The 27,860-nt window shown below is 49.0% G+C and overlaps 2 protein-coding genes and 1 long non-coding RNA gene across 3 annotated transcripts in view; 1 reads left to right on the top strand and 2 right to left on the bottom strand.

The window, feature by feature from the left end:
* Nucleotides 1–14,640, bottom strand: part of TEDC1 (tubulin epsilon and delta complex 1) — a 73,567-nt gene extending 58,927 nt beyond the window's left edge. The window contains exons 1-3 of the mRNA XM_027694541.1: nucleotides 14,275–14,640; nucleotides 13,286–13,364; nucleotides 6,438–6,640 (exon numbers count right to left, since the gene is read on the bottom strand). Of these exons, the coding sequence (XP_027550342.1) occupies nucleotides 6,438–6,640; nucleotides 13,286–13,364; nucleotides 14,275–14,640 (648 nt within the window). The remainder of the gene's footprint in view (nucleotides 1–6,437; nucleotides 6,641–13,285; nucleotides 13,365–14,274) is intronic.
* Nucleotides 14,641–19,782: 5,142 nt separating this feature from the next.
* Nucleotides 19,783–20,456, top strand: LOC113973070. The gene is made up of 3 exons (XR_003536113.1): nucleotides 19,783–19,841; nucleotides 19,937–20,003; nucleotides 20,157–20,456. It is a non-coding gene; the product is annotated as an uncharacterized LOC113973070 (long non-coding RNA).
* A 2,326-nt stretch (nucleotides 20,457–22,782) lies between these two features.
* On the bottom strand, nucleotides 22,783–26,786 carry CRIP1 (cysteine rich protein 1). Its single transcript, XM_027694738.1, has 5 exons — nucleotides 26,681–26,786; nucleotides 23,836–23,930; nucleotides 23,669–23,726; nucleotides 23,490–23,537; nucleotides 22,783–23,137 (listed from the first exon to the last, which is right to left on the bottom strand). Exons 1-4 carry the CDS (start codon nucleotides 26,718–26,720, stop codon nucleotides 23,497–23,499), a joined length of 234 nt encoding a protein of 77 aa, XP_027550539.1. The 5' UTR covers nucleotides 26,721–26,786; the 3' UTR covers nucleotides 22,783–23,137; nucleotides 23,490–23,496.
* Nucleotides 26,787–27,860: the final 1,074 nt, after the last annotated feature.

Genomic DNA, 27,860 nt, shown 5'->3' with positions numbered 1-27,860 from the left:
CTGAAGGGCTCAAGAAATGCAAGACAGATAATGGCTCGTACTGCATTTCCTCTGCCTGCAGCTGCAGCCCTGTTTGCCCATGTGCATTTGCTCCACTGTGGGAAGCTGCAGGGCAGGGGTAGCCCATGGAGAGAGGCAGATGCAGCACTCTGCATCAGCAGCCCACCTGGAGCCAGAGGCCAACAGGAGAAACAGTGCCTGCCCTCCAGGAGAGGAGAGGCAGAGCTCTGCCATGGGTAGGAGCCCTGCCATGCCCCTCTTTGCACACTCCTTCTGTTCTCCTGAGGAAAATGTGCTTTATTTCAAAGGATCCTTCAATGTGAGTTAAACCCAGATCACTTATAGTGTGACACCAAATGCAGAGACGTTTACATTTAAATTAAAAGGCTGCAAGGATAATCAGAAGGTACCAAAGGTACTGGCTGCTCCCCGTCACTGGAGGGCAGGAGAGGCACTGAAACGTGTTATAGTCCCTCTGTTTCCCCAACAGCCAAGGAAGGAGCTCCCTACACTGGATTTCAGCAGAGTACCAGTATGGCCACACTAAATTCTACTATTAGCACACCAGTCCTCATCTTCTTCTCCCACAGCTCAAGTGACTCCAGTGCCTGTCAGCAAACCCCATCCAGAACATTTCAGCTGTAATGTCAAGTTCAAGACATTTTGCATTTATTTGAAATTCAGACATTCTCAAAGAGGCAGCAGAGTCAATAAATTATAAGCTTTTCTGATCATTTCAGACTCATCTGCTAGAGCATTTACTTTGACATTCTGTCTGGGGAAAAAAAATCCACCTCTTAATTGTGTATTCACTGTGTCAAGCAAAATGTTGCTAACTACACCTTTTCCAGCACAGCACAGGAAATTGTTTTTCATTGGGAAGAAGGTTCCATGACTAGTTCAAAGCATGAAATTAAAGGAAAAAAATAAAAAGATAAGAAGGAATAGCATGTTCATATGCACACACAGAATGACAGGGAGACAATTTCAGCTATCACTTGTAATTTGTGCTTTAACACAAAAAAAAAAAAGTGTATTTCAAGAGTCCAAACTGAAATGTGCTCCAGTTCTTGTATGGCAAAAATATATTCCTAATTTAATCACCTCTTCCACAAAATATTTTTAAGCCTACAGGCAATGTCAGTAACTAAAGACAAAAATTAACACTTCAGAGTTTGTTACCTATACAGTAAGTGACTTTAAAAAGTAAAAAAGGCAGAAAATCAAAGCTTAAGCATTTTCCTCCCTTAGTTTCTGGTAGAAGCCTCTACAGTAAGGGTAGCAGTGCAAATCAAGAGTGCTAGAACAGACCTGTCAGCCACACTGAGGTGAGGGAAATTCTGCAGGAGAAACTTTACAGATCCTACACCCTTTGTTCAGGTTTATAGACAGCTTTTTAAAAAAGTGTTCCTTAGAAGCTACTGAATACAGCAACAATAATAGCAAAAAAAGGGCAAAAGCATAAATGGTGAGAGTTATTAGGAAGACAGAAGGACAAAGAGAACCAAAGCATAGGGAATAAGGGAGGGAAATCAAAAAATGAAAGCTGACAGACTAATATAGCCCATAAAGATCTGGAAAGTAATTACGCTTCTGAGTCAGAATCAATAAGGTTAATAAAATTCCCTCCTCCATTCTCACTGGAATAGGTGAAGAGGTGGAAAAAACCCAGAAAATTTATTTTTTTTCTGAAACTAGTGCCAACGGTTTCCTGGTTTCCTGCTGGGGGAAACATCAAGCTTGACTGTTTTGTTAACACTTTCCTCTAATAACTTGGTTTATGGAATAGCAGTGACTGTCAAGATTTCTGTAAACAATACCACTACAGGCAGTATTCCTCCCTGGAAACAGAAGGAATACTTGCTCATGGAGTACTGCTATTACCTGCACAAACCATCACAGATTTGGAGAAAGATGGGATGATATCACTAAAATTTAAAAAGTCAGGTAAAAAAAAATTTAGTCAAATACCAAATGTGCTAAAAAGGCAAGTTTATATCAATTATCTGCTTCTCAAAGAGAGAGAATGAGAACTCCCCAGGTGTGCCTTACAAGCTCAGTGAAGGAGAGTGTTTCCCATCCAGGTTTTCATGTGTCTTGTATACTAGGATTTTATATGTGTAAACAGGAATCAATGAATGGCACTCGACAATAATCTGCCTGTACATGATCACCAAAGCAAAAAAAGACATTAAAATTGACACCAGAACAGTGCATATCTGAGATGGAGATCAACCAGGGGTGTAAAAAGCCTTTGAAAACCATGTCCATCACTTAATTGCCCAGCGCTTTAAAGAAATAACAAGTGAGAATTCCCAAGTAGACACTTCAGTAAATCGATGTGAGCCTCCAATTCAGATTGTACTTAAGTCTTTATAGATCTAATAGAGTTAGTGATTACCTCTTTTAAAGTGTTGTCCAATGCAAGGTTTGAACCTTCACTTACTGCCTCTGGAGTCACCAACCTGCTGACAGAGCAGCACAGTAAATTCAGAGAACAGACCTGAACTACAGCAGCCAGGAACTAATGTTTGAGATGCACCAATTCCTTCCTCCCTCTCTCGTTCCTCCTGCACAGCAGCACAGGTTCCAGTTTGTTCTTTTAACTGTCTCCCCCACAGTTTATAAACTTCACATTCTGGAAGAGAGCCACAGGGTGGAAGGCTAGAGAAGGCTTCTTCAGTCCTGCTCATCAGGCATCCTGCTGCAGGCATCAGTATCCCGGCTCAGGAGGAACTGCAGCACTGCCCTTCCAAAAAATACAAGCTGGAGGCCATGAGCCAAGGTGCCCTGAAGGACTTTCTTATCTAACTTCAAAAGCAGGCAACCCACATAATCATCCTAGGCTACTAACCATTCCTGTCCTTACCAACAACTGCCTCAAGATGATTTCTTGTTACATTAGCCACACAAAGCACTACCTCTTACCACCTTTCATCACACTTTCACCAATGCTGAGTTTATAATTTCAAGAATCACTTGGCTTTTGATTCTGAAGATGTAAGTGCACGTAAAAGTAAGCTTGTGGAAACCTTCCCCAGCTCAGGATCTAAAGGTTATGAGCTCCATGTCCATCATGTGTCATGAACACCCTTGTCCCTCTATGAATAACTGGCCTGAAATCCTTTAGAGCTGATGGAAATGTTCAACTTGCAGGGAAAGAAAACAGTGTTGCTAAGGAACTGCAAAGGAAAAAAAAAAGGCCAGAAAGTGGTAATCTGAAATGAAATGAATTAATTTCAATGGCCCTTGATATGTTGGGTATTTGGCATATTATCAGCAATTTAGCAGGCTGCAGGCTTTGTTTCAAACCTAGGCTGAAAGAATACTCAGAACATGACTGCATACTTAATTTAGGGATTAGCTGCATTCTCTCTTCTCGTACAACAGACCCTGTTCACTTTTGTGGATTTCAGACAAAATTTTAAAAGCAAACCACATGAATATCAGTTTGAACCACAGCTATGCCCACAGTTATTGAGACTCCACTTTTTTAGATGAGGATAAGGGGTAAGGATTTACCTCAAATTTATTCTCACTAGCAGACCAACAGATGTACTTTGCCAGTAAGTACTGGCTTTCATGCCTTGCTCATTTTGGCAGAGATCTTAGCAATGCATAGAACCAAATACTATTTCCTGGATTTTTCTTTTGCAACGTTTTCATTTCAGGAAAATATTTTCCAGTTTTTATAATGATTAAAGAGACCCCATGCTGTGGAAGATTTTTCAGGCCGTTGCTCAGCTGAGAATTTCACTTCAGTTATTTTAAAGAGCATTTCCTTTTCTTTCTCTCTTTTTTTATTTTTACACAGATCTTTCTCCAGTGAACCTTTTTTCCTCTTCTTTTACCATCTTCCTTCAATTTACTTAAATATAGAAGATGTTAGGACTGCAGAGACTACATCTCTGGCATGTTTATCAATGCCCCTACAGTTTGCTATACATCTTCCAACACTTCAGCTGAAGCATCATAAATGCCTGGTATTTAACATTCCCAGAGTTAAAACTCCAGTACCTCAATTGTTCCAGTTGTATTTTAACTTACAAAATGTCAGGTAATGAAGTGACAACCTCACCTTCTTGCTAAGATTTTGGGGCTACATCGTTGAACGCTGTCTGACTGATGAGAGGCTTTGCCACAAGGTTATCTCACAAAATAACCATAACCATCAAATAACAATATCTAACAATAACAAAACCATAACACTTCCATGCAACATACAGCAGGCTTTCATGAGCGGTTTACAAGGAGCCAAAATGAGGTGTGTGACCCACCTATCTCCTCACCCACCATTACCTCCTTACATCCTTGACAATGTATTTCTAGATCTTCACTTGGTTGGCTCTTACAGGTTGCATTTATTGGTTTTGTAATGTCTAGTTCATCAAATAAAAGATAAGACCTCTCCCTTAAAATTCCATTTGTATTAACTTCCTTGTGATGGATAATCACAAAACCCACCAGTTGCACTGTAACTACATTCTATTATTTTTTTCCACGTGAACATCTATTTTATTGGAACATGAAAACTGCTAGATGAACACCATACAAGAAATGTTTCCCTGAATACAATGAACCTTACATACACAAGCTAACTCCAACTTCCAGTCTATAAAATTTTTGTCTGGTCTATTGAAAAAAAATAATTCCAGACTCTTGAACCTTTCCAAACACTGTTTCAGAGAGTTACTGACTAAAAACATGAAATATGCATTCCATACTTTTTGAGAAATACAGGTACAGCAGGTTAGAACTGCAGTGTAAGACACACCAATGAATTTCTCAGTGTGGCCATGAGAGATAACACTGTATTACCATAGGTCTTCCATCCCTTTTTTGGGAAATGCAAAACTTAACACCTTCAGAGAAAATGACATAGGTGCTGCCCAATTTTCTGAATTCATGTCACACCTCACTTGTCACTCTTTTGTAATAGAAATTAAGGACACAAAAAAATAAGACTGCTGTTGTAGCATGAAAAAAACTGAGAAAAAGAGAAGTTTAAAGTAAAAACTCCAGAAGTATGGGGGTTTTTTTTAAGTCTCTTCACACGAGCAGAGGGCACCACCACTCAAAGCTTGGCCTCTTCTGCTCCTTCTTCTGTGCAGCCAACAACTGTAGTGTAGCAAGAGTGGTCCCTTTCCTCAAAACACTGTCCATAATGTTGTTACAAACGTGATTCTTCCCTCTGAACTGTTTTCCATTTGTACAAGTGTTTTCCTTCTGAAGACACTGTATTTATATCACAGCTTTCCAAACTTTTGCTTTCCTGCTTTGCTGTCCCCTAAAAAGATTCTAGAAAACCAGGTAGCCTACAGTCTAGGGAAAAACTTATGTGTTCATGAAAGACCATAAGGCCTGAGACATCACAAGATTATCAGCAGGTAGGGTTTCTGATCTACAGTGTCCTTTGACAAGAAACTAAAAATTCTGTGAGCCTGTCATTTTGAACCAGACTGACCAGTAGTTAATGTCTGACTAGATGAGAATGACTTAGAACAAAAAGAACCATCTAGAGAGGCCACACCAACATACATGCTCACTGATCAGTTTAAATTCAGCCTGTCTTCTGTTATGTTGAGAGCAGGGACAGTTTATTTGCAACAAATAAGATACACAGATGAAAAGAATAACCCCTTCTCTCCTGAGCTCCTCACACTGTGTTCCAGAGCAATTGTCTTTACAGTAACATGTGCGTGTGCTCTTAAATGCAAGGACTAGATTTTAAAAGCAATATTACCAAACACTATCAGGCTATGGTTTTGTGCAGGTTTTTGCCTTTTTTTATCAAGTATATATATATTGCAGCTAAAGCAGACACACAGGTATCTTTAGCTTACTTCAGAGCAGACTTTCTATGTACTAACATCTTTTTTATTGATGAAAACAACAACATACCCTGCTGTGTTCTCAAAGAGGTTACAAGGTCATAAGGTACATCAAGAGCAGCAGCTGCCATTTGAGACTGATGGGTTTTTTTAAAGTATTATTTGCCTTATCCTTACTTGCTCTACCCAATGGCAACACACCCAGCATTCACTGCTAACCTGTTTGCCTGCACTGCAAAACCACTCAAGAGAGAGGCTGGAAGCTCAGAACTCAGAAGCAGAGACTGAAGACATTCACTTACTTGCACTCTTCCACTGTGGTCTCACCTACACTGGAAATAGAAATCAGGGAATTCAGGCAGGGATGGGAGTTTGAGAATGAGAAGGAACCCAGATGACCTGCAGAACACAGAAAGCTTAGAGAAGGGAAAGAAAACAGTTTCCAGATGCTGGCCCCTGTAAGTTTGTTTTTTTTAAAAGCTGGATTAAGACATTTGTTTGCCAAGGTAGCAAGATACCACCCATTACACACTAGTGATAACACAGCTGCTGTCACAGAACGTTACTTACGGACAGGATAAGGTGAAAGGACATGAATATGCTCACCGTGCACACAGAGGTTTCATCCCCGGTCCTCACTCTGTTCCGAGCCAAAAGCCGCTCCAAGAGGCCGAGTCTGTGCAGCATCCAGGAAAACGCCAGCAGGAGCTCCCGACTGCCCGCTGAGCCGTCGGCAGGGAGCTGATAGAGCTCCAGCCTGTCATAGCCATGGTACCACAACGCTGACTTTACAAACCCGATTTGGTTACCTGAAAAGAAGAAAACAACTGAGAATAACACACTGCACTACTCACTGCATTTATCCATTCAGTTCCAGAAACTGCTGCCCCCTCTGAGAGCAAGATTTTTAATCAAGCCTCAGATTACTGGAAGTCTGTGGGGACTACAGTCTTTATCAACAATTGGCAAAGGATGAGAGGCAAAGGGTAAAAGCCCTCTTTAAGCTGCCCCATTCTGATCTATAGGAACTACTGCTAAGGGAATAGAAGAAATTCCAAGTTGAGATCAAGGCCAGCGATGGCCTCTTGGAGATTAACAAAGGGAAAAAAGGTAACTAGCCATGCCCACTACAACAGGACTCCAATTCACCTATTCATTTTTTATGAGCTACCAAGCATGCTATGAATTAGTAAACACTCTGAATCACTTTGCTCCTGAATGAAACTGGAATTTAGAGATAGGGGTTTCACAGCCTGCTGCAAATCTGTGAGCTCCAGTGAGCAGACAGATATACAGCAGCACACCACATGCGCAATTAAATCCTTAGGAATGCTCTGATCCATATTCCTTCACACCAGCAAATGTTACCTGACAGCTAAAAGACAGGCACTACAGAACTGTAAAATACTGAGCAAAAAAGGGAAAGTTACTATTAAAAAAGATTCTGCCCAGTAATCCCCAGTTCTGTGCTAATGGAAGGCTAGAATAAAGAACATAATTAGGGGGCACAATGACAAACAACACATACTGGCTAGGAACTAAGAGTTGCAAAAGGAAATCTTGCTCAAAATGTTTCTGGAGTTCTCCAAAGGCAACAAGAAGTGATTAAGGAAGATTCAACCAATGCAGGACATTTAGACTTCCTAATGGAATTCAACTAGCACAAAGAAACTAAGGCAACTGTGGTGGAGGGAGAAGAAAGGCCCTTAAATCAATGACAAGTGCCCAGCAGACAAGAACCAGAAGGCAGGAACAAATAGTGGTTTCACATACTCTGTGCTAAACAGCTGCTGTTCAAACAACTCAAAATGACACTCAGACAACGTGACAGTGACAGAAAACTTGGTGCTGATGTGACATTAGTAGTCAAGAATGCAGGCAGATCGTGAAGAGCTTCAGAGCCTAATGAGGCCAAGCTTTAAAATGACAGATAAAATTATTTTTAGAAAAAATGAAAAACGAGTGCACAAGGAAAGAAACTTTCCTAACTGTACTGACATAAGAATGGGCTTGGAGTTGATCACTGGACTCAGGAATACAATCTTAGGTGATAAGATTTTTAATAACAATATCACAGTTGTTTCTTATATGCATCCAAAAGCAAACTCAATGTGAGAAACCTAGAAAGGACGCTAAACAGAACACAAGGAACAACATACCATCATTGTCTATACTCACTGTGACCCTTATTTCTTCGGTCCCATAAAGGCTACAGAAGATTTAGAAAGAAACAAAGAGAAAGGACAGGTACAATCACAAGGACAGGTACAATCACAAGGACAGCTGCATTGTAAGAACTGATGAAGAAGACCAAGATGATGACTGAGATCGGATATGACGAAACTCTTCAAAACGAGTGCTGTGGAATGGATGAAGAGGGGATAATTTGCTTGCATAATATGCAATACAAGAACTGCAAGCCACCAAAGTTAGCAAGCATGTGAGTCAAAGCAAGTTATAGAGAAGCTCTTCACACATACACCAAAGCTCTGAAATTTCTGGCCATGGAACACTATGGACTCTTAAGAGTCACACAGGCTCAAGGAGGAACTGGATTTACAGAACAGGAGTTCATGGAAGCTTATGAAACACAAATATAACCTCTCTGGATTGGGAAGTCTAAGATGTAAGAGATTAGAGACTGAAAAATACCCCCACCCTTAAAGTATCCTTCTATATTTGCTCTCTCCTTTCCCCAGGGCATTCACTTTTGACAGCTGTCACAGCTGGGTGGAGCTAGAGGAATCTACAGTTTGATGCAGTTTAGGCATTCTTACAAAGCAAGGAAGAAAGCTGCTCCTCTTTTCCAGTGTAATGCTTCAGTATCTCCACAGCATTTCATATAAAACGTACACACACAAAAATAACAGGAAGTACAAACCTTGCACAATCAAGGATTGCCACTGCTGTCCTTAATTAACACACCAATTCATCACATTACATACTCATTTGCCTGGTCCTTGACACTTGTGTTAAAAGTGTCCCTTAGCATTGACACATATTGTTTGCATCTGGCATCACCTGCTGAAGCTCAAAAACCACATAATGACCAACTTCAAAACACAAAACAAGAAAAAAAAAATCATGTTGCGCTCAAAAGGAATTTCCTTAATTACAAGAGACTCCCACAGTGAAGAGAGGTCGATTTAACTTGATTTGCAAAATGCTAAAGGGGTCTTACCCACCAGGAGTAATACACAGCCAACACACAGGGAGGATCTACAAGCAGTAACCCTACAGGAGCAGCACATTGTTACAGCTCTGCTGAGACTGGGAGGAGCTGGAGACATAATAAGCCAACAAGCCCTTTGTGCCTCGAAAACCCAGAGGAAGGTATATTGTTTGAGTGTTTGACCAACTTTAGGATTTAGGGAAACAAAAGTGCAGATCCCTAAGGAGATGCCTCCTTCCAGAGTGCTCCTCAGTCCAAATACACAGCTGAAAATGTTACCAGATTACTGCACATATTCAGCAGCAGGAGCAGAAATATGTGATTGACCACGTGAAAGCTACAAATGAACTCCTGACAAAGACATTAACCATGACTGAAGAGAAAAAACAAGATCGGGAGTATGATTAAGCACAGAGCTACTAATTTTTTGCAGGACTAATGTTTTGCATAGCAGAGCTCCTGCAGAGACAGATGGCAGTTTTAAACCTAGCTTGTTTCTGCACTAGAGACACAAAAAGGAAACCTAAACACCTAAATCACTGCTCTTTCTGCAGAGCCTGTGAATGAAAAAAGCAGCTTCTCTTCACCATGTTAGGGTGGCAGAAATGTCTATGCTTGCTAAACATCTTGCTGTACATAAGCACTCCAATCCCTCATGCACAAGAGGAGGACTCTGATATTAGAGATTTTACTTTGATCACTCTTGAACATTCTCACATGAGCAGGGTTTTCAGGCTGTCCTTTCCTTTTCTTTGTGCATCTGTCAAGAAAGGAACTGCCATAACAGGTAAAAGTAGAAATATTCCAAAAGGAAGGAAGATCAATACATGCTTTCCTCCCTTTTCAAAGCAAACAAGCATCACATGCTGCCATCTGCAGTTCAAGGAGCTCCTCAAAAAAATCACATATCAAAGTGGAGGAAAGGACAGCAAGTCAGGTGGTTCTTTCCTTTATCATTATCTCCCTGCTCTGATATTACAACTCATATACAACAGATCCACCAAAGCAATTCACCACCTGAATTTCTGTGTTGTTCTGGTCCTTTACCTACCCATATTTCATCTCTCTCCCTGCAACATGTTGCCCTCACAGGAGAGGGTACAGATCGGTGTGAGCATCAGGCAGGAGTTGCAGGTGAGTGGTCAAAGCACTGATGTGAAACTGGGGCTCAAAGAGCCTTTCCATGATCTTAGAGAAGTCACTTAGTTTTTCTCATCTCTACAGTGCTCTACCTAAAAAGCAACAGTGCTCAGATATATGGCAGTAAAGGTTATACAAGCACCCAGGACCACCATAGATTCCTCCACAACACAAAGATGAGAGGAAAAACCATCACTCAGACAGCAGATAACACGAATCACTCAAACACCTCCTCTTTGACAACATCTGATGGCATTTCATTAGCATTAGGCAATTTATAGAGAAAGACTCAACATGGGCCTTCCAACTAGTCCGCTTCTTCACACATATTATTTATAAAAGTATGTTCAGCAAGTAAAATCAAGCTGGGGATGGTCCTCAGGATTCAACTCTCTTAAAACTATACTCAAGCTGTGCTCTTCCGCTTTAAGAATCCTGACAAATATTTTCAGAGAATTACAAGATGATATTCAAATAAGAAACATGCCTGGCAGGGTAAAATGGAAAAGAACTATAAACCAAGAATAAGAACAGACACAGATACATTACCTCATTCACTCAGCCAAGAAACACCTGCATAGGTAGTGGTATTATGGGAAAATATTGCTTCAGAACAACATTTTCTGCTTCGTTTGTCAAACAAACAAAAATATACTGCAGCTCCAGACCTCTTTCCCATACTATAAAAACTGAATAGCCATTCCATAAAAGAAATGTTTCCTCCAACTGTCTACATGCATATTGCACTGCTACCTGGTGTGGCTGTCAGGTTGTTAACCAAGTTCACTGACTCTCAGCCTGAAGCATGACAAGCAGCATGAAACCATTAATCATGACTTCATCAGTAAGGTTATGCCCAGAGTATTTTCACAGCTTACTCTAACTCACACTGCACTGACAAGACACCAACTATTACAACATACTTAAGGGGCTGGAGTGTACTAATGGCTTCCCACCAAAGTTTACAGTAAGTGCTTTTCACTGTGTGAAGAAAAAATTCTTCCAAAAGGAGAAACCAAGAGCCGTGTGCAGAATTTTATAACCACCGACTGGCAGGCTTCAGTGGCGTTGCTGGTTTCTTTTTGCAAGAACACAGTAGTTCCTATATTTTAATACATCAGACTGTGTGGGCTTTTTTAAATACGATTTTAGAACTATTTTATTTTCTGCTAGCTAGGCAATAAAATACATCAACCCATTCAAAACATAATGCAGAAAGTTTTTGCTAAATATCACATCACAACCATAACAAGAGAATGATTAGGAGCTGTTCTGTTCAAAGCACATTTCAATCTCTTCTAAAATTCACCTATATGACAAGATCAGATCAAAAACTGACTAATAAAAACTACCAATTCAAAACAGAAATACACACCTTGAAAGTGAGAAGAACCACTGTGACCCCATACAACACTTGCTAACTATGGACCAAAGTTCAGTGTTTCCTTTGGAAAAATAAAGGATCTCGGACCATTGGAGAATGGCTTCTCTTTTCCAGAAAGCTGTTCCTATGCACATGGTAACCCTTATACTGAAGGAGTCTTCATAGCCTTTCACTGGGATCTGGCAACCGGTGCTCTCCTCATTTCAATTGAGGTAATTAAGAGGTTGTACAAAAACAGCAAAGAAAAAGAAAGCCTGATCCATGGACTAATGCACTAGACTTGGATTAGAGGAATCCATTTCAATTCTCTGTTGTACAACAAGATCCTGTACAAACCTGAGAAAGTTATTTGGTCCCTATGCCCAAGGGACCAAAGGGACCTTATTTCATTTGCATTAAATACACAAGAGACCAGAGTAGGGACAGAGAAGAAAAGTAGTAAAACATTGATCGTGTTCACAGCAGACAACTCATTCACTTGCCAAGCAAAGGTAATTAGTGTCTTTTTGAAAAACAGGCTCTCCAGTCTGATCAGCTTTAATCATCAAGTTGTAACTAAACAAGTTTCTTAAAAATCAGCTCAGCAGTGCTGAGCAGAACCACAATGTACCAGCAGAGGCTGCATTTGCTCTCTCTAGAGCCAGCAACCTACGTCGTGCACATGGAAATCTCGTCTCCAAATGCTACAGGGAATTAGTATGGAAGCAGCCAGAATCCAATGAGGTTGCACTTGTGCAGTACCACATCCACAAAGCTGTAGGAGACAGTCAATAAACAGACTTACCATACACAGCAGACTGTGGATGAGTGGAAAAATAAAAACAGCCAAATGAAAAATAGCAGTCCTGTGAGTAACAGAACCATGCTGATTTCCTGCTGAGCTACCAGCAAAACTATGCTGATTTTGCTCCACGCTCCACAATGCTTAACCTTTTTTAACTCCATTTACAGAGCCACCAGACTCCCAGCTATTCAGGGGCTTACACAGTGTTGTTTAGGGTTTTCTGCTTTCATGGCAAAAGTGGATTTCAAGTGGTTTCGGCCTGAAGAGTGTTTTCTTGACTCATCACAATCCTATTCTCAAAACTTCCTCTGGCAATGAAAAGGCTCTAGATAGACATGTCTCAAGAGAGAAGTTTGGGGAGTCGTGTCGTACTTGAAATAACATGCATTTAAGAAGTAAATATTGCTCTGTCATTGTGAGAAGCCAACCTACATTCAGCTCCTCTCTGGAGTAGTGGTCCTGTCCACAAAGATATTCATGGTCTCCCTAAAATAATCACACACTCTACTTCTTGTTTTGTCTAGAACTTCAATACAAAACACTGCCTTTATGGTTCACATGTTATAATTCACAGCTCTGACACAGGACTTGATAGAAAAGTAACCACCAAATCACGTGTCATATGTGGAATGGGGAAAGAAGGAATCAAAGGAAATACAAGTCTATTTCTGTAAATCTCTCTGTAGATGCTGAGAATGCATAAGATTATTGCAGAGATTTACCTGCAACAAAACGTCAAATGGAAGCAAGAGCCTCTGGAAGACACGAGAACACCCCAGTTTCCTGGACAAAGCCAGTCAAAGAGGAGTAAACCTGCCTGCACAGCTGTGATGCACAGTACGTTGGTGGTACAGGTATTAAAAATGGAGCACTATGAACAGGGAGCAAGGACCCAAAGAAAAGGTGCTACAAAACCAGTCCCAGTACATCCTGGGACAGATGGAAATCACAGTCAGCCAGACTGACCAGGTTACCTATGGCATCAGACTCTGTCCATTTGCCTCCATGGATTTGTTTCAGAAGTGCATAGAGCAGCCTCCAGAAATCCAGGCTCTGCAAAAGAAAGACACAGGCAGAGAAGATCAGCAGGCAAAATATCTGCCATATATTTAGCCTTAATTAGACAAACCCATATCTGAGCATCATATACATGGAAGGGCACACCTGCATCCTGCCAACACTGTTGAATCAGGCAGGTTCATGTATTACCTGTCTTATGAACTCTACCTACAGTTAAGGTGCACTCAGAAAGAGAAGGGCTAATGCTGGCTGTGCAGCAAGACCCAGCACATCTACCCTGAGGCACATACATGCAGGAGCATAGCTTCCAAAATCTGCTATGATATAACCACATATGGCAAAACTCACCCGTGGTCAAACAAGCACATGAAGACACTGAAAAGATCTGAGCCACGATAGTGTCAAAAACTCACAGACAAGAGGCAGCACAGAATGAGTTGGAACTGGGAATCATTTCTTGGCCACACAAGGGCAGCACACTGACAAACTGAAACAGCGATTCTTACAGCTGGAATTTCAGTCAACACTCGTAAAATCCTTAAAATAGCTAACTGAGCAAGGGGGGCACCCTGTGTGCGAGCTGCGGGCCTTGGAGGCAAAGCAGGAAGACCCAAGCTGGGGTACAGTAAAGGGCAGCAAACCTCAGGTGACACTGGAAAGGTGTTGCAGACCACGGTGAAACACCAAGCTCTAAATTAAAACCACCGTGCGATAAAACCCTTACCAGAGCAGCGAGCTGAGAGTCACCTAACACGTGTCAGCTGGGCACCGCTCCAAAGCCTCACCACCCAGGCGCCTGTCCCAAGGCTCAGTCCCTCTCACCCTCCCACCCAGACCCTGTCCCCGCACAGCTGCCCCAGTCCCAGTGCCACTGGTGTGTCCCTGTCGCTGTGCGCTGTCGCTGTCCCCGTGTCCCGCAGGTTGGGGCGGGCGGGGGTCTCACCGCCTGCGGCCGGTCGAACCTGGCGCGGCGCAGGGTGTCGGGGGCGGGCCGGGCGCGGGGCGGCAGGGCCCGGCACAGCGCCCCAGCGGCGGCGGACAGCGCCCGGCCCCGCTCCCGGTGCTCCCGCTGCTCCCGGTGGTCCTGGTGCTGCCCGCGCTGCCGCCCCCGCATCCCGCCGCCGCCGCCGCTTCCCGCCCTCCCCGCGCTGCCTTTCCGCCCGTCCCGCCCGCTCCGGCGCCCCCTGCCCGCCGGGAGGGAGCACTGCGGGCTCCCCGCCTGCCGCCCTGGATGTCCTGGATCGCGGGTCGTCCCGCTGCCCGTGCCGCCTGTGCGCGCGGCTTGGGGGCAGAGAACGCCCCTGGCCATCCCCGGGCAGTCAGTGACCCGCACATGTCACCTCCCACTGCCCGCACGTGGCCTGAGCCACGGCCGCGTGTCCCGCCCGGCAAAAAAAAACCATCCATCCTTTCCTGGCGGGAAGAGCTATTGCAAAACCCTGCTTCGGTTCTTCCAAAAACGCAGCTCTGCTGCAGGCACACCAGGGAGCTGCTTCTCGAGTGATGGGAGAGCACAGGGTTTGGCAGCAGCAGCAGGGCTGCGGATATTCCCACCTGCCTCTGGCTCAGCAGGGTGTGATGCAGCAAGTTTGGGCACCCAGGCATAGAACTCCTTAACTGAAGCAATCCCAGGGATTAATCTTTGGGTGGCAGTGGGGGAGAAACGGATCTGCCATTTGGGAGACAGCGTGAGTACCTGAGAGGGAAAGTCCACCCTTGGCCAGGGTTTACACAGCCAAAACCTGGCCCAGAGATGGATTCCCGCTGAGAGCTTACACCAGTCTGCTCCATCAGCGCTGCAGGGATCCTGCCTGTGCCTAGACATGAGACCTGCTGGAAACTCCCACTGGTGGTTTCTTGGCCAGCTACCCAGTTCATAGCCCATTTAACATGCACACTGTGGATCTAGCATGATGCTTCTTCTTTTTTTTCCCCCAATATCTGAACAACGTGAAACAACGTGTGAAATTCCTTCCTGCTACAGAACAGCCTCTTGCAGCCAAGTGGCTGCTCGCAGTGAGGAGAGAAATCACAGTGGTCCAACGAGACCTCCAACCAACATGAACTGTGTTTGCACTCTTTCCCTCTAGTTGCTCCTCTCCTGCCTCCCACCCCTGTGCTGGGGAGCGCAACCCTTTCCAATGCTGAGTGCTGTATTAGAACTCTTGCAGTCCTGTGGATCCTGGCTGCTACTCCAGCCAGCCCTCAAAGGACCCCTGGGTGTGAGTTATCCAGGCTTAAGGATTTTTAAAATATCTTCTCTAGCAGCTGTTGTCTCACATCCTCCTTTCCTAATGGCCTGGAAAGCATTTTCCTTATCCCTCATCCAGTTCTAGCTCAGCAATCTCTATCCACTTCTTTGCTCTCCTTCCTAACAGGTTTGGCACCTCCACACAGTTCTTTGCCTTTGGTTCCCAACGGCCCATAAAGTCGTTTTTTATTGCCCAGAGCCTTATCGAACCTGGACAATCCTCTGCTGTCTTTGGCATCCTCCTTGGCTTTCCATACCTTGCTGCTTATGGGTGCTGTCTGTTCCTTCCATGACACATCGCTTGTCTATTTTCCCGTCCCCGCCGTAATCTCCAAGCAGGAGGACCTTCAGCTGGAGCCAATTTCCTGTGTTTTCTTGACCACTCCATAAACCCTGCTCAAAGCTATCCCTGTCCCCACACACAATCCTCTGTCTAGCCCTTTCCTCCCCAGGGCAGCTGCCGAGACAAGGGCTCTCCTGCATCACCTACTGCACGCACGGGTGGTTCTGCCGTCACCCCTCCTCTGGGCTCCTGTCCCCCAGCCAACACACTAAGCCAAGAGTTCACTGGTCCCCCAGGCCAGTGAGCATCACCACCCAGCAGGGGAGTAGCAGCTGGGATCCACACCATCCCAGCACTCCCAGAGCCCCCGTGGCGCCTCTCCATCCCACAGATGGGCCAGACCAACCCCACAGCACCCCAGAGCCAGGCTGGCTGCCCTCCTGGCCAGCGTCCCCTGGTCCCTGGCCCCGTGGCTCCCCCAGCTCACAGCTCTGTGGGCGCAGCTGACACAACACGCCTGGTGCTGCAGAGAGCTGGCGCTTGGCCATGGGCAAGTCGGACGCCAGGCAGCAAATCCCAGCCTCTCTGGCGCGGCACAGTGTGGCGGGGGCTCAGTCCCGGCATGTGAGGCCCCACTTATCTGCTCTGCTGACTCCCTGGGTGGTTTTCCCAGGGTGGGAGAAGCCGATGGGAAGACGATGGTTTCCTGCTGCAGAGATGGACCTTGTGCTGTGGACAGATGAAGGAGGTGACAGCGTGACAGCCCCCAGTGTGCTGTCCCAGCGGGGATGGTGGTGGCACCCCACCAGCAGCAAGCCCCTGCCCTGCTGCATCCAGGCCTCCTTTCCCTCCCCTATCTCAGGCACCAGTCCCATGAGGACTGGCAGATGGAAAGAAGCAATGGCTGGCTGACATCAGCACACCACCCTGATGTCACCATGGGTACCTGCGAGGCCTCAAGAGACCACTGGAAGCCTCTAGGACCCTCTGTATGGCAGGGGGAAGCAGGACAGAGCTGGCTCATTGGCTCGACCTGCCTGGCCGCTGCTCTGGGCCCCCCCAGCACTGGGACAGATTCGGGACGAACCGAGCTGCAGTTTGCCCCAGCAGTGAGCATGGCAGTGGGGACCACAATAGGAAGGGAAGGTCTGGCTACATACTGAGGGGCCAGGGCTGCTTCTCCTGGGGAGAAGCCACTGGACTTCGCCCTCTCTGGGTTCCTGGGCTCATGTGATGCTGCACAGCCACGCAGCCGCACATTTTTGGCACGATGTGTCAGCTGGGGTCATTTCCGCCCTGGGTGACTCAGCGGGGCCAAGGGCGCCTGTTTGCACCCGTGCCATGGCAACCCGCCACCACAGACTCTGTGCAGCGTTGCCAGAGACGACAGCAGCCCGTCCCATTGCCTCATGCCGATTGTATGTGATAACGGCCATCTCTGCCCGCTCCAGCGGCAGCACGGCTTCCTGATTTCACCTCAGCCCAGCCCTGCCAAGGGGAAGGTGTGAGCTCTCCTTCTGGGAAAACAACTCCTTTGCTCTTTTGGTGGTTTGTTGTTTTTTTTTTAATGCTTTTATCCCCGTGAAGATGCAGGCAGGAGCCAGCCTGTTCTCCAGGCCAGGCATCAGTGCTTCCCACGCTCCACCGCCAGCTCGGGCAGCCTGAGCTCCTCACTCCTCTGCTCTCCCCTCTCCTCCTCTGCAGCCATCCTAGCAGAGCACAGCTTCTTTCCTTGCCTGCTCAAGGGAGGCCTTGGGTGACCAGAGCATTTCACACCCTGAGCAGGTCAGGCAGGCTGCATAATTTTCTTTTGCAGACATTTCCAGCCCCTTCCCTGCGCCCTCCCAACTCTTTTATATGCTCTCTCTCTCCCCTCGCTGGGACACCAGGTTAACCAGAGTGGGAAAAGGCATGGGATGGCAGCAGGGCCAACATAATGCTGGCAGGAAGGAGCTGAGCAGCACAGGGGCTGTGAATACAATCTGCCTGGCATCTCCCTGCCAGAGAGCACTGAGCTGCCTCCTGACACCACCCTCACCAGTGTATGCAAGACGTGCTGCTAGTGCTGGCATGGCCAGCACACATTTAGCATGCTGAGTTGCATCATGTCACAATTTTACATGACTGAGATCCCTGAAAGGGACCATGACAGCTCCACGAATGCTCTAGTGCAGGTTGTCCTAGACACAGTCAGTCAGTCTGCAATAGCCCTGTGTGTGGGCTGTAGCGCCAAAATTGAAGGTCAGCTCCCGGCAGTCGGATGTTTAAGATGGGCGTTGGCCCTCTGATGCAGGGGTCTGAACTTTCAGTATGATAAGTGAATTGGGAAGGATTAGAAAAGAGATCTGAGATCTCAGCAACTTTCTGTTCTCAGAGTTTCACCCTTTTTACTTTAATAGACAAGTTGACGTTCCTCTGCACAGAGGGAAACTCCCTCTGACCTCTTCCCCCCAGGCCTTTAACAAAAGACTCACCAAAGAAAGACAAGAGGCTTTGGCAGGAAGCTCTTGCGCCCTTCCCCCTTGGAAACTCTCCCTGATTCCTTGAAAATAACACAAGAGGGATGAAAGTAAAATTCAGCTTTAAGTGCCTGATGTCAACTTTTATGCTTGGACTCCTTCCTTGGAAAAGCCAAGGACCTGACAAACATCCCACCCACCCCACATTTCCCCACCCAGCTCCTCTCCAATGTGGACCACCAGCAATGAGAACAGGGTTAGGGTAGAAGAGCCTGTCCCCTCCTCTCCTTGCTCCCTGACTAGATCTCAGTCTCCAGTACTGAGGGCTAGTTCATGGGCTCATTCACCTCTCATTATGCCCCTGGTCGTCCCACTTACCCGGAGTCCTTCTGCCTTCAGTATCTTCAGCTGCTTCAATAATTGCTGGGGATGTTGTTCCCCATCAGGAACAAAGTTTGAGCCCCTCTTTGACACCTCTGCAAAGCTGCTTCCGCTGGTGAGATGGGGCTTCCCCAATCCACTGCTTTGCAGAGCTGGGACGGGAAGTCCCAGCTCACCACGAGAACTTGCAGAGCTCCTGCTGCCTGACATCGGCTGCACAGTCCTTCTTACCACACTGTCTAGATAAGAAGGCAGATTTCTGAGGTGTTAGGAGATGGGCAGACACATTCTTGACCTAAAAGATATTAGAGCTCTTTGAACTTAACACAAATCAGCTTTAAAAATACTCAAAGCAGTGGTGAGCTGGATACCACACAGTTACAGACTGGCTTCATCCCCATGATCCCTGAACGGGAAAGAGCAGGAACCCCCTGAAGCCACAGCCCCTGTGCCATTTTCCTCCAGCCCTGCCTGCACCCTGCCTGTCCCTGAAGGGACACAGCTTTATTTGGAGAAACACTGCAGGGAAACAAACTGCTGCCACCCCACAGCAGGTGCCTGGCCTCATCTGTGCTTCCAGGGCTCTCATGTCCTTGGTACTCTCAGGCACATGGTGTGACTCTTGGGGATGGTCCTGTGCAGGGCTAAAGGTTGGACTCAGTGATCCGTGTGGGTCCCTTGCTTTGGATTAAGGTCTGTCAATCTGTGCTGAGAGAAGGACGCAGGGCCAGGTGACTCAAACTAGCCCCTCCTCCCTGCACTGTGCCCCCCACCGGAGCTGAAATAGCATCCATTCCTTTTACAGATCAGCCGAAGGACCCCCAAGCCCTTTTCTGTCTGCCTCTCCTTTTTTCTTCTGTAGAGAAAGCCACAAAGCCAGGGTGGGGAGCAACGGCCGTTTAGTTTCTGAGCCCATCCTGTTTCCTGTCCTTTGCCAAAACCTCTTCTGCTTCCCTACCCAGGGCGTTGAGGCTCGCCCACACCCAGCTGCCAGAGAAACTGGTGATGTTGTTTGTTTTCTTTGTCACAGTGATGAAGTGTTTATAGCAACTATCACTCCACAATCCAAAGACGTCACTGATCTCAGCCCAAGCTTCCGAAATAATGGCAGAGAAAGCACAGCCCCTTTCTCCAGGGTCAGTAACGGTGCTGTTTCAGGTCACCAAAGCAGGGGACCTTTGAGCTGGGCATCACCACACTGTAAATTACTCTACACCTTTTGCTGTCCCAGACAGGCACCTTGGGGCTGGGACCATGCAATGGCAGCAATATCCCCATGATGGCTCCCTGGTGACCAGGTAGGACATGGGGGCTGCCAGCCACCTCCCCAGGGTCTGCTCTCTGCCTTGAGCATTGGGAGCAGCTGATGGGGCACACCAAGCTGTCATGCTTTGGCTGCTCCCCCCAGGAAGCTGGGATTTTCACTGAGCATCCTGTTCTCCCTGTTGCAGGAGCAGCACAGCCAGGGCATCACTGCACTGAGAGGGAAGGGACCATCCCCGCCTGTCCTAAGCTCAGAGCTGAGAGCATCACAGACAAAATGCACTGGAAGCCAGACTGCTGCGTGTCTGTGCAGCTCACACTGCAGGCCACAGAGATATACTGTTCCATGGAGAAAAGATTGTGCCTGGTGACACCCCACCTCCCTGGCGCACTGGCCACTGCTGATCCAGCCTGCGCATCGAGGGGAGGCCCCGCTCAGGCGTGGATTTCCTATCCAAATGCGATACAGCTGTTTCTGCTTCCTCTCTATAGACCAAAGCAAGTTTTTAAAAAATCAATTTATCATATATTTTCTTTGACCAAGGTTCCTTGTGGATGTGACCTGTGCCTGAACTGCCCAACCTCACAGCATCAAGGCTGGAGCAGGCAGAGACTGGCTTATACAAGCACAGCTCTTGGAGGGGAGTATGCCAGCAATGAGTCCTGGGGCTAAAAGCCAGCTCAGGGAGCTCCTACTGCAGAGTAGGCAGAAAAACAGGACACTAAGGAGATTTTGGGAATCAATACCCAAGGGCTTGTCCACAGACCTTGCTTGAGAGACCCCTGTTTTTTAACACACGTTCCCCTGGGCAGCACAGAGTGAGGCAGCTGCAGGATCAAGTTTAGCTGCAGCTGCACAGACCTGGCACAGCTCAGTTCCTACATCCCTCCACACAGCCAGGGCAGGGAGAGATGTCTCTAGCCACCACAACTACACCTCAAATCCATGGCAGGGACAAAAGCAGCCCCAGGCAACACATTGCAAACAGAAATGCACTGCAAGCAGCAACACACTGCCTCCAGCCCCAGCTGCAGCCACTGCCCACAGAAAGGGCTGGCAGATGAAGGGCTGGATCACCCCAGCAGAACTTGCTTTTCCATACCTCTCACTGATTCCCTTGTCATCCCTGATGGCCTGATGCCTTGCACTTGGAATTAGCTGCTCCTGAAGTTTCAAGTGCAAGGCCCTGCTGGGAAAGACCAGGAGCCCAATTTACAGGTCCCTTTCCCAGCTGGACACACTTATGCAAATCAAGAGGGTGACAAGGCTTCTGTTTGCCATTATTTTTAATGCTTGAGGGAAAACACTATCTCATAGGCATGCTCAAAGCTGCTGAGATTCTATCACTAGTTTGCTTTGAAGCTCAGTTGGCAGAGGAAAGCCGTGTCCCAGTGCCCCAGGGGTGGCTGGGTGCCAGCAGCAGTGGCCAGGAGCCATGGGTCCATGGGTGCTGGCACCCCCGAAAGGCTGCTGGCAAGGGCAGCGGTGGGAGCAGGAGGGCAGGGGACCCTACGAGCCTGGCTGGCTGGGAAGTCTGGTGACAGCTGAACAGCAATAGCTGGGGTTTGCCTTTGACACAGACGCCTGTTTGTTGTCCTAACTGGGTGGGAGGTGACGCAGCGCCGGCTGTTCGAGTTCATCCCACTGAAGCATTCCTAGTGGGTGCTGAGCCTTGTAGCATCAAGCAAGTTTTAATTGGAAGTTTTGAGATGCTTATCAGATCAGGCTGCTTTTGACACTGAAGATTTTGACATTGGACATGTACCTCTGACCCCTGAGGGTTTTGGCCGAGTCCCAGGAGAGCTGGCATAACCGTAAGATGCAAAGCAGTCTCTAAGGAAATGCATGCATAAACTGTAGATGAAAATATCCCAGTGGGTGATGAAGTATGTCTGAATATGTAAATGGATGGCTCAGATTAGGGAAAGACATGGTTAAGAAGCCATTTTAGGAACATCCCTCAAGTTGACATCTTTGACATCTGTGAGTGCTGTTCTTCCAATGGGGCAAAGACATTAGAACACAAAAGAGCAAAGCTCTTATGAGCCAGCACTTGCTTTGTAACACCACACCTCTGCTTTCCCTACCAAGGGAGGCTGGCTCTGCCTCAACCGTAATCTCCCAGCTCACTTGGTCTTTTTGTATGCCTGCTCAGAGCAAAAGCAGCAAATACCAGGTTATCCTGATGTGACAGGTAACCCCCCCCTCCCAGCAAGACACTTCTCTGCCCCAAACAATGGCTGCACAGGGCCATCTCATATCCAGGAGCAGATCTGGGGGCTGCCCATGGGCATGGCTTTCCAGCAGGCAGTGCCTGAGGCCGGGACATGGCCAGGAGGCTGTAGAGTGCCACAGAGACCTCAGGTCAACAGTCTCAGCCCTTCATTCAGCGGCACTGCATGCCTCCAACCCCATGACAGCCACAGGCAACAAGAGCTGGCTTATGGTAGGAGCAACCACGCTCTAGACTTCTGCAAATGTCTCCACACAGACCCGGTAAGGCTGTGGGTGGAGTAGGACCTTGCTCCCAAAAGCAGGGAGGCTCCAACCCTGGACAAGCACCAGTACAACACCCATCACCCCTTCCCTTGGGGCATGCTCACCCACAGCACCTGGGACTGCTTTCACTGCCCCAGGGCTCAGGCAGCCCCTGGGATGGGCAGCCAAGGGCAAGACTCTGCACACACCAGGAGCAGAAGCACATGGAGCCATCACACAGTCTCTCAATCCAAAGGACACAGGAGTTCTCAAGCAAGTGGCAAGCGCTTCACAAGTGAGTCCTGCAGGACCCCCGTTACAGAGAGCACAGCTGCTACATGGGGGAAGCATCTTTTGGTTTATTAAAGACTGAGAATACAACTGTGGGCCCAGCCACAAGAGCTGGGTGCCAGAAGCAGAGCTAGGTTTTGGCTGGAAGGGTGTGGTCTCCTCTCCAGGCAGCCTTCAGCAATACCAGCCAAATTCCTGTCCGGCAGGGCAACCCAAAGGCCCCACCCCAGCAGTACTTCATCTGGAGCAGACGCCCCTCTCCACACCAGCCCCAGCCTTGGTTACTTATTGCTTTGAACGTTCTAGTCTAGTACAGAGTGAATTAAAAACAAAAATGCATGTCTGTTGCGGTGTGTTTGTGCTGTCTTCAGACTGTGCTGAGAACCCTGGCCGTCAGACCTGGAGAGGGATGGAAAAGAGGAGTGGATGAAGTCAGGCTGGGCTGCGAGCAGAGATATCCCAGGGACAACAGTGCTCCAGGAAAGACCCTGTCTTTGCCAACAAGCCACAAAGCAAAAAGCCTTTGTCATCCACTGCCGGAGCTAAGCGGGTGCTGACAGTCGGGGTTGGTGGAGAGCAGCAGCTGGCACCCAGCAGGTTGCTCCCAAACACCAGTGCAAGGACTGGGAGTCACAGCCAGCCCAGAGAGATGCTGTGGCACAGCCTGCTTTCCCTGCTTGCCTGAGGGAGGACAGCCCCAGCCAGCCCATGGAGCCAGAGGCAGGAGGGGAGCTCTGAGGGAAGGACCAACCTGAGGTTTACTTGAACGTGTGGCTCTCAGCTCCTCCCCGGCCGAACCCTGGAAGAGAGGCAGAGCAGGGTCAGCACTGCTGCGGAATGGGGAGCACACTGAGGGCTGCAACGTGCCCAGAGACAGGATCTCCGAGCCCCCTGCCCTCCCTCCCGCAACACCAGCCACAGCCACCCTACCTTTGGGCCCGAACAAGGCGGCATAGCAGGGGTGGTTGCAGTACGGCTTGCCATCGTGCTGCAGGGAGAGAGAAAGAGCATCAGCCCCGACCACCCTTCAGCTCCACCTCTGCCCATCCCAGCCCTTGGCTGCAGAGGACTGGGACCTCCTGGGCAGCAAACCTCACCTCTGCATGGCCTCCAGATGTCAGGGTTTTGTTACACTTCTCACATCTCAAGCAGGGCCGGTGCCAGTCCTTCCCCAGAGAAGTCACCTTCTCAGCTGCCACAGAAGGGAGACGGGTTAGTTGAGGCACTGAACAGGCACAAGTCCATTTTGGCAGATTGGTCTCCCTGTCATCAACCCTAGGGAGGACATTTTTGGGCATTTTCTCAAGTCTATCTGTCCAGGACAGAGGGCACTGAGTTTCAAACACAAGTGTTCACTGTGCACACACAGCGCCAGACACATCCAAGCGCACAGATCCGAAACAGCAGTGCCACGCCCAGGGTGAACACTACTGCATCCATGAAGATGGGCTGACTTCTGTCTACATTCCAAAGATCTGAGGACCTCCCTCCTTCCAACAGCAGCCTGGAAGGGGATTAATTTCTCCCCAGCAAACTGGAGCCCGAGTGAATGCTAGAGTTGGCAGGGGCGAAGGGGAATGCTGGCAAGGACTGGGGAGGCAAAGCCATTGCCATGCCCTGCCAATATGAACCAGTCCCTTCCAGCCACAGCTCTGATTCCACAGGGACCATGGCAAACCAGAGCGGAGCTAGAGCTTGGCTGGGGCTCAGGCTGTCATGGGAGGGACAACATCCTGGAGCCAAGATATGTTTACGGAGAGAGGGGGGAACACAGGGTGGCTTTTAATTGTAGCACAGCAGGGGAGGAGGGTATTTTTTGCAGACGTGTGCTCCTCATATTGGCAGCTGCGCTCCTGGGAATTTATTAAGTGATTAAACAGAGCTGTCCACAGGAACCCTGCCAGAGCCAGGTCTGAGCACTCTCCCCATGCCTGCAAAAGGAGGTCGAGCAATGGGACCAAGCCACTGTGGGTAGTGCGCGCCCTGAGGGGCCCTCGGCAGCCTGACGCATCTCTTCTTTGGAGTCCAAATATGCCCACAACAGCTTGTGCAGGGAGCAAGCTGGCAGCTGCAGAGGTGGGAGCGGGGGCAGTGCCCAAATGTCACAAGGCAGCCCTGCTGCCATTCCCCAGTGGCACAAAGAGCCTCCTGTGCCCGCAGCCTGGCAGGGGCCACAGTGTCCTCCCCATCTGGGCACCCCCAGGAGCCCAAGCCTGGCCAGTGGCAGGGCCCTCTCATTACAGGGTTTCTGGAAGGAGCTCAGCGTCCCCAACTCTCACACACACATTTGCACCAACACTTGGGGAGGAGCTCTGTCAAGGCTCACTGCAGCAGGGCCCCCCTGGCGCTTGGACACGTAGGTGAGATTCCTGCAAACCCTATGCACAGTGCTCTCAGCATCACCTCCTCCTCATCCCTGCACTCTACAGACAGATTTTGACCCAGAGCAACCTGAGGCATCCCTGAGCAGGACTGCCAGGCTCTGAGAGTCCCGGGGTGCCCTGAAGTGAGGCTTGTTCTGCCTCCTCTGTCAGTGCTCCGGTTTATCTGCAGGCACAGAAATCAGGCATCAGTGTCGGTCCTCCAGCAGCTTTTGAACCCTTCTCAGCCTCTGCACCAACAGAGACATTTCGTAAGAGCAGCCTGATAAGCACAAGTTCAAACCCCTCCTTGGTCAAATGGTGCTGTCCCGGCGTCTCCACAGCCGCACCTGTGGGCACGGCAAACCCTGACTGCCCAACTGGGATTGACGAAGATCCACAGGGAAAGGCAGATACTGACACCACCACATTGGTAGCTCCTGATATCAAACCACATGGGTAAATGAGGAGACCCAGGACCCTCAGTCGCAGGAGGGAGACACAAACTATATTGTGCCAAAACCTCGTCTCAAAGCGAGTTCGAGTTTAGGCAAAGCGATGTTCCCCAACGGCAGGAACCACATCCCCGGCAGCCCTCCGGGCAGTGCCCAGGCCAGACCCAGTGCACACCCACAGGGTGTGCTAATGGACACAGCTGTTTGATCAGGAGAGCAGCCCCTGTGTTTGAGCCTCAAACTTCTTGGAAGAACACAAGTCGTTGGGGCACACCCACAAGCAGAACACAAAGAAGAGAGAGAAGTCAGTGACAGCACTTAGGTTCCAGATCCCTCATCTCCAGTAAATTAAAAAGCAGGGAGTGTGTATAAACTGCTCCCAGCAAACTCCCCTCAAGTTCAGCTACATCGAGAAAGTGGGGAGGTCTGGCAGCCAGAACCTGCCCGTTCCAGCAGCTGCTGTCAGGGTGAGAGGCTTGAACCCCCCAAATACCCTGTCAGGACAGCAGGACCATGGCACCAGAAGGGGAAGAAGCTTCAGGGCCCCAGTTTGGAGGCAGGACATCTGCAGAAAGCCGAGCAGCAGACAGCAGCCCAACAAGTCTCACAACTAGCCTTGCAACCGCGGCTTAAAAATAACACCCCAGAGGTGTCATCCCACTGTGCTAAACCTCACCAAACTGTGTGTGGCAACCCACTGAGCCAGGAACTTGCCGGAGGGCAGGATTTGCTCACCTGCCCTGGCTTTCAGAGCAGCAAGCTGCACCAGCTGGGCCTTGGGGCTCCAGACTGGCACAGGGCTGCGGGCTGTGCTGGGAAGGAAATGGGGCTGAGCTCCCATGTTCTGCTGGGGGCACCCAGCGCAGCCTGCGCTCCGCAGCCAGGCACCTCCTTGGGTGGATCTATAGGGTCACCTACCCGGGGCACCCCGGAGACCCGCAGCACAGGGTGAGAAACTTTGGGGCATCCCAAGAATTTGCAAAGATGAGGCGCGCAGCATCGGGGCACCCAAAACCCGCAGTGCCGGGGGACCCGCTGCTGGGCGGGGTGCAGCATCGATGCCCGACAGCCCTGCCGACAGTCCCGGCGGGGTGGGGGCGGCTGGGAAGGGGGCAGGAAGCCCTTACCGAAGTAGACCTCCTTCTGGCAGCGGGGACACTTAGGCATGGTCTCGGCTCGGCTGGGCTCGGGGCGCTGCTCGCACCGGTTGTGGGATGCTCCGCGCTGGCCCCGCCAGAGTCACTGCCTGCCCGCCCCGCCCCGCCCCGCCCAGATGTGCGGCCCCGCCCGCAGCTGGAAGCGCCCGCCCGGGGCACAGCCCTGCAGGAGCTCCCGGGGTGGGATCCTGCACCCCTTCCAGCCCTATAACCCCTGCACCCCTTGCCGCATGCAATCCCTTCACCTGCACCTCGCGCACCCTTTGCAGTCTGCAGCTCCACACCCCGTGCACCGCTACATCCAGTGCTCCCCACGCCGCCCGCACAGCCCACACTCTGCACCCTTCTCCCCTCTGCACCCCAGCTCCCTGCCCACGCTTGTGCTGTGCGGGTAGCCGAGAGCCCCGCTCTGAGCGGGGCTTGGAGGTGTGATTGGCATCGGTCTATTAACCACACTGCCAGATAATGATTCATGGCTTGCTGAACACCTGGGCTCATTCCCTTGGAGCACAGATCCATTTTTTTTTCCCAAAGGAGCGCAAAAGTCAACCTTCCTGCCCTTGGGGAAATCTGGGGTGCAAGATAAAGCAGGAGGGTGCTGCGGGGCTGTAACCCCCTCTTGTAGGACGCTGGGAATGGCGTGGGTGCGGGACGTGGCTCCGCTCACTGTGGAGAGCCAGCCCATCTGTGTCACTGGCTGTTGTCATTTTATTAGGAGGGAGGACTTGCTGTTCCTTTGTGCTTGGCTGTGAAGGAAATGAAAAGCCTATCCAAAGGTCTGTTTTGTATGAAACAATCCTCCCCAGGGCACGTTGCTGTGCTGGAAAGGTCATGAGGGCTTGTGAAACCCAGCGCCAGGACGCCTAGTGACAGCCTCCCGAAATGCGAGGCATCCCTCGCCTCCACAAACAGGGCCCTACTGACACCGGATCCCACCCGTGGGTGCAGGAGGAAAGGCGGCAAGCTGTGCCCAGAGGCGAAGTTCACGTTCAGCTGGGACTGCTTTATGACCCAGCCTGGCTCCAGCCTTTCTTGCCAGCAGGATCCCTTGTCCCACTGATGCTCACTGCAGCTGCTGGTGGTGCCAGGCTCACCCCACCTGCTGGCAGCCTCAGCGCAGGATGGGGAGCACCCCTGGCATCCTGCTGCA

Source organism: Neopelma chrysocephalum, unplaced genomic scaffold (assembly GCF_003984885.1).
Source record: "Neopelma chrysocephalum unplaced genomic scaffold, ASM398488v2 Primary Assembly neopelma1_98, whole genome shotgun sequence".
Lineage (NCBI taxonomy): Eukaryota > Metazoa > Chordata > Aves > Passeriformes > Pipridae > Neopelma > Neopelma chrysocephalum.
This window is presented reverse-complemented; position numbering and strand designations above follow the sequence as displayed.

Bases quoted from the DNA above. Each gene is read 5' to 3' on its own strand.
- CRIP1 (XM_027694738.1), bottom strand. From the start codon at position 26,720: ATGCCTAAGTGTCCCCGCTGCCAGAAGGAGGTCTACTTCG. The intron at 23,931-26,680 runs GTAAGGGCTTCC...CTTCTGTGGCAG, and splicing joins CCAGAAGGAGGTCTACTTCG to CTGAGAAGGTGACTTCTCTG. The intron at 23,727-23,835 runs GTGAGGTTTGCT...CTCTCCCTGCAG, and splicing joins CATCTGGAGGCCATGCAGAG to CACGATGGCAAGCCGTACTG.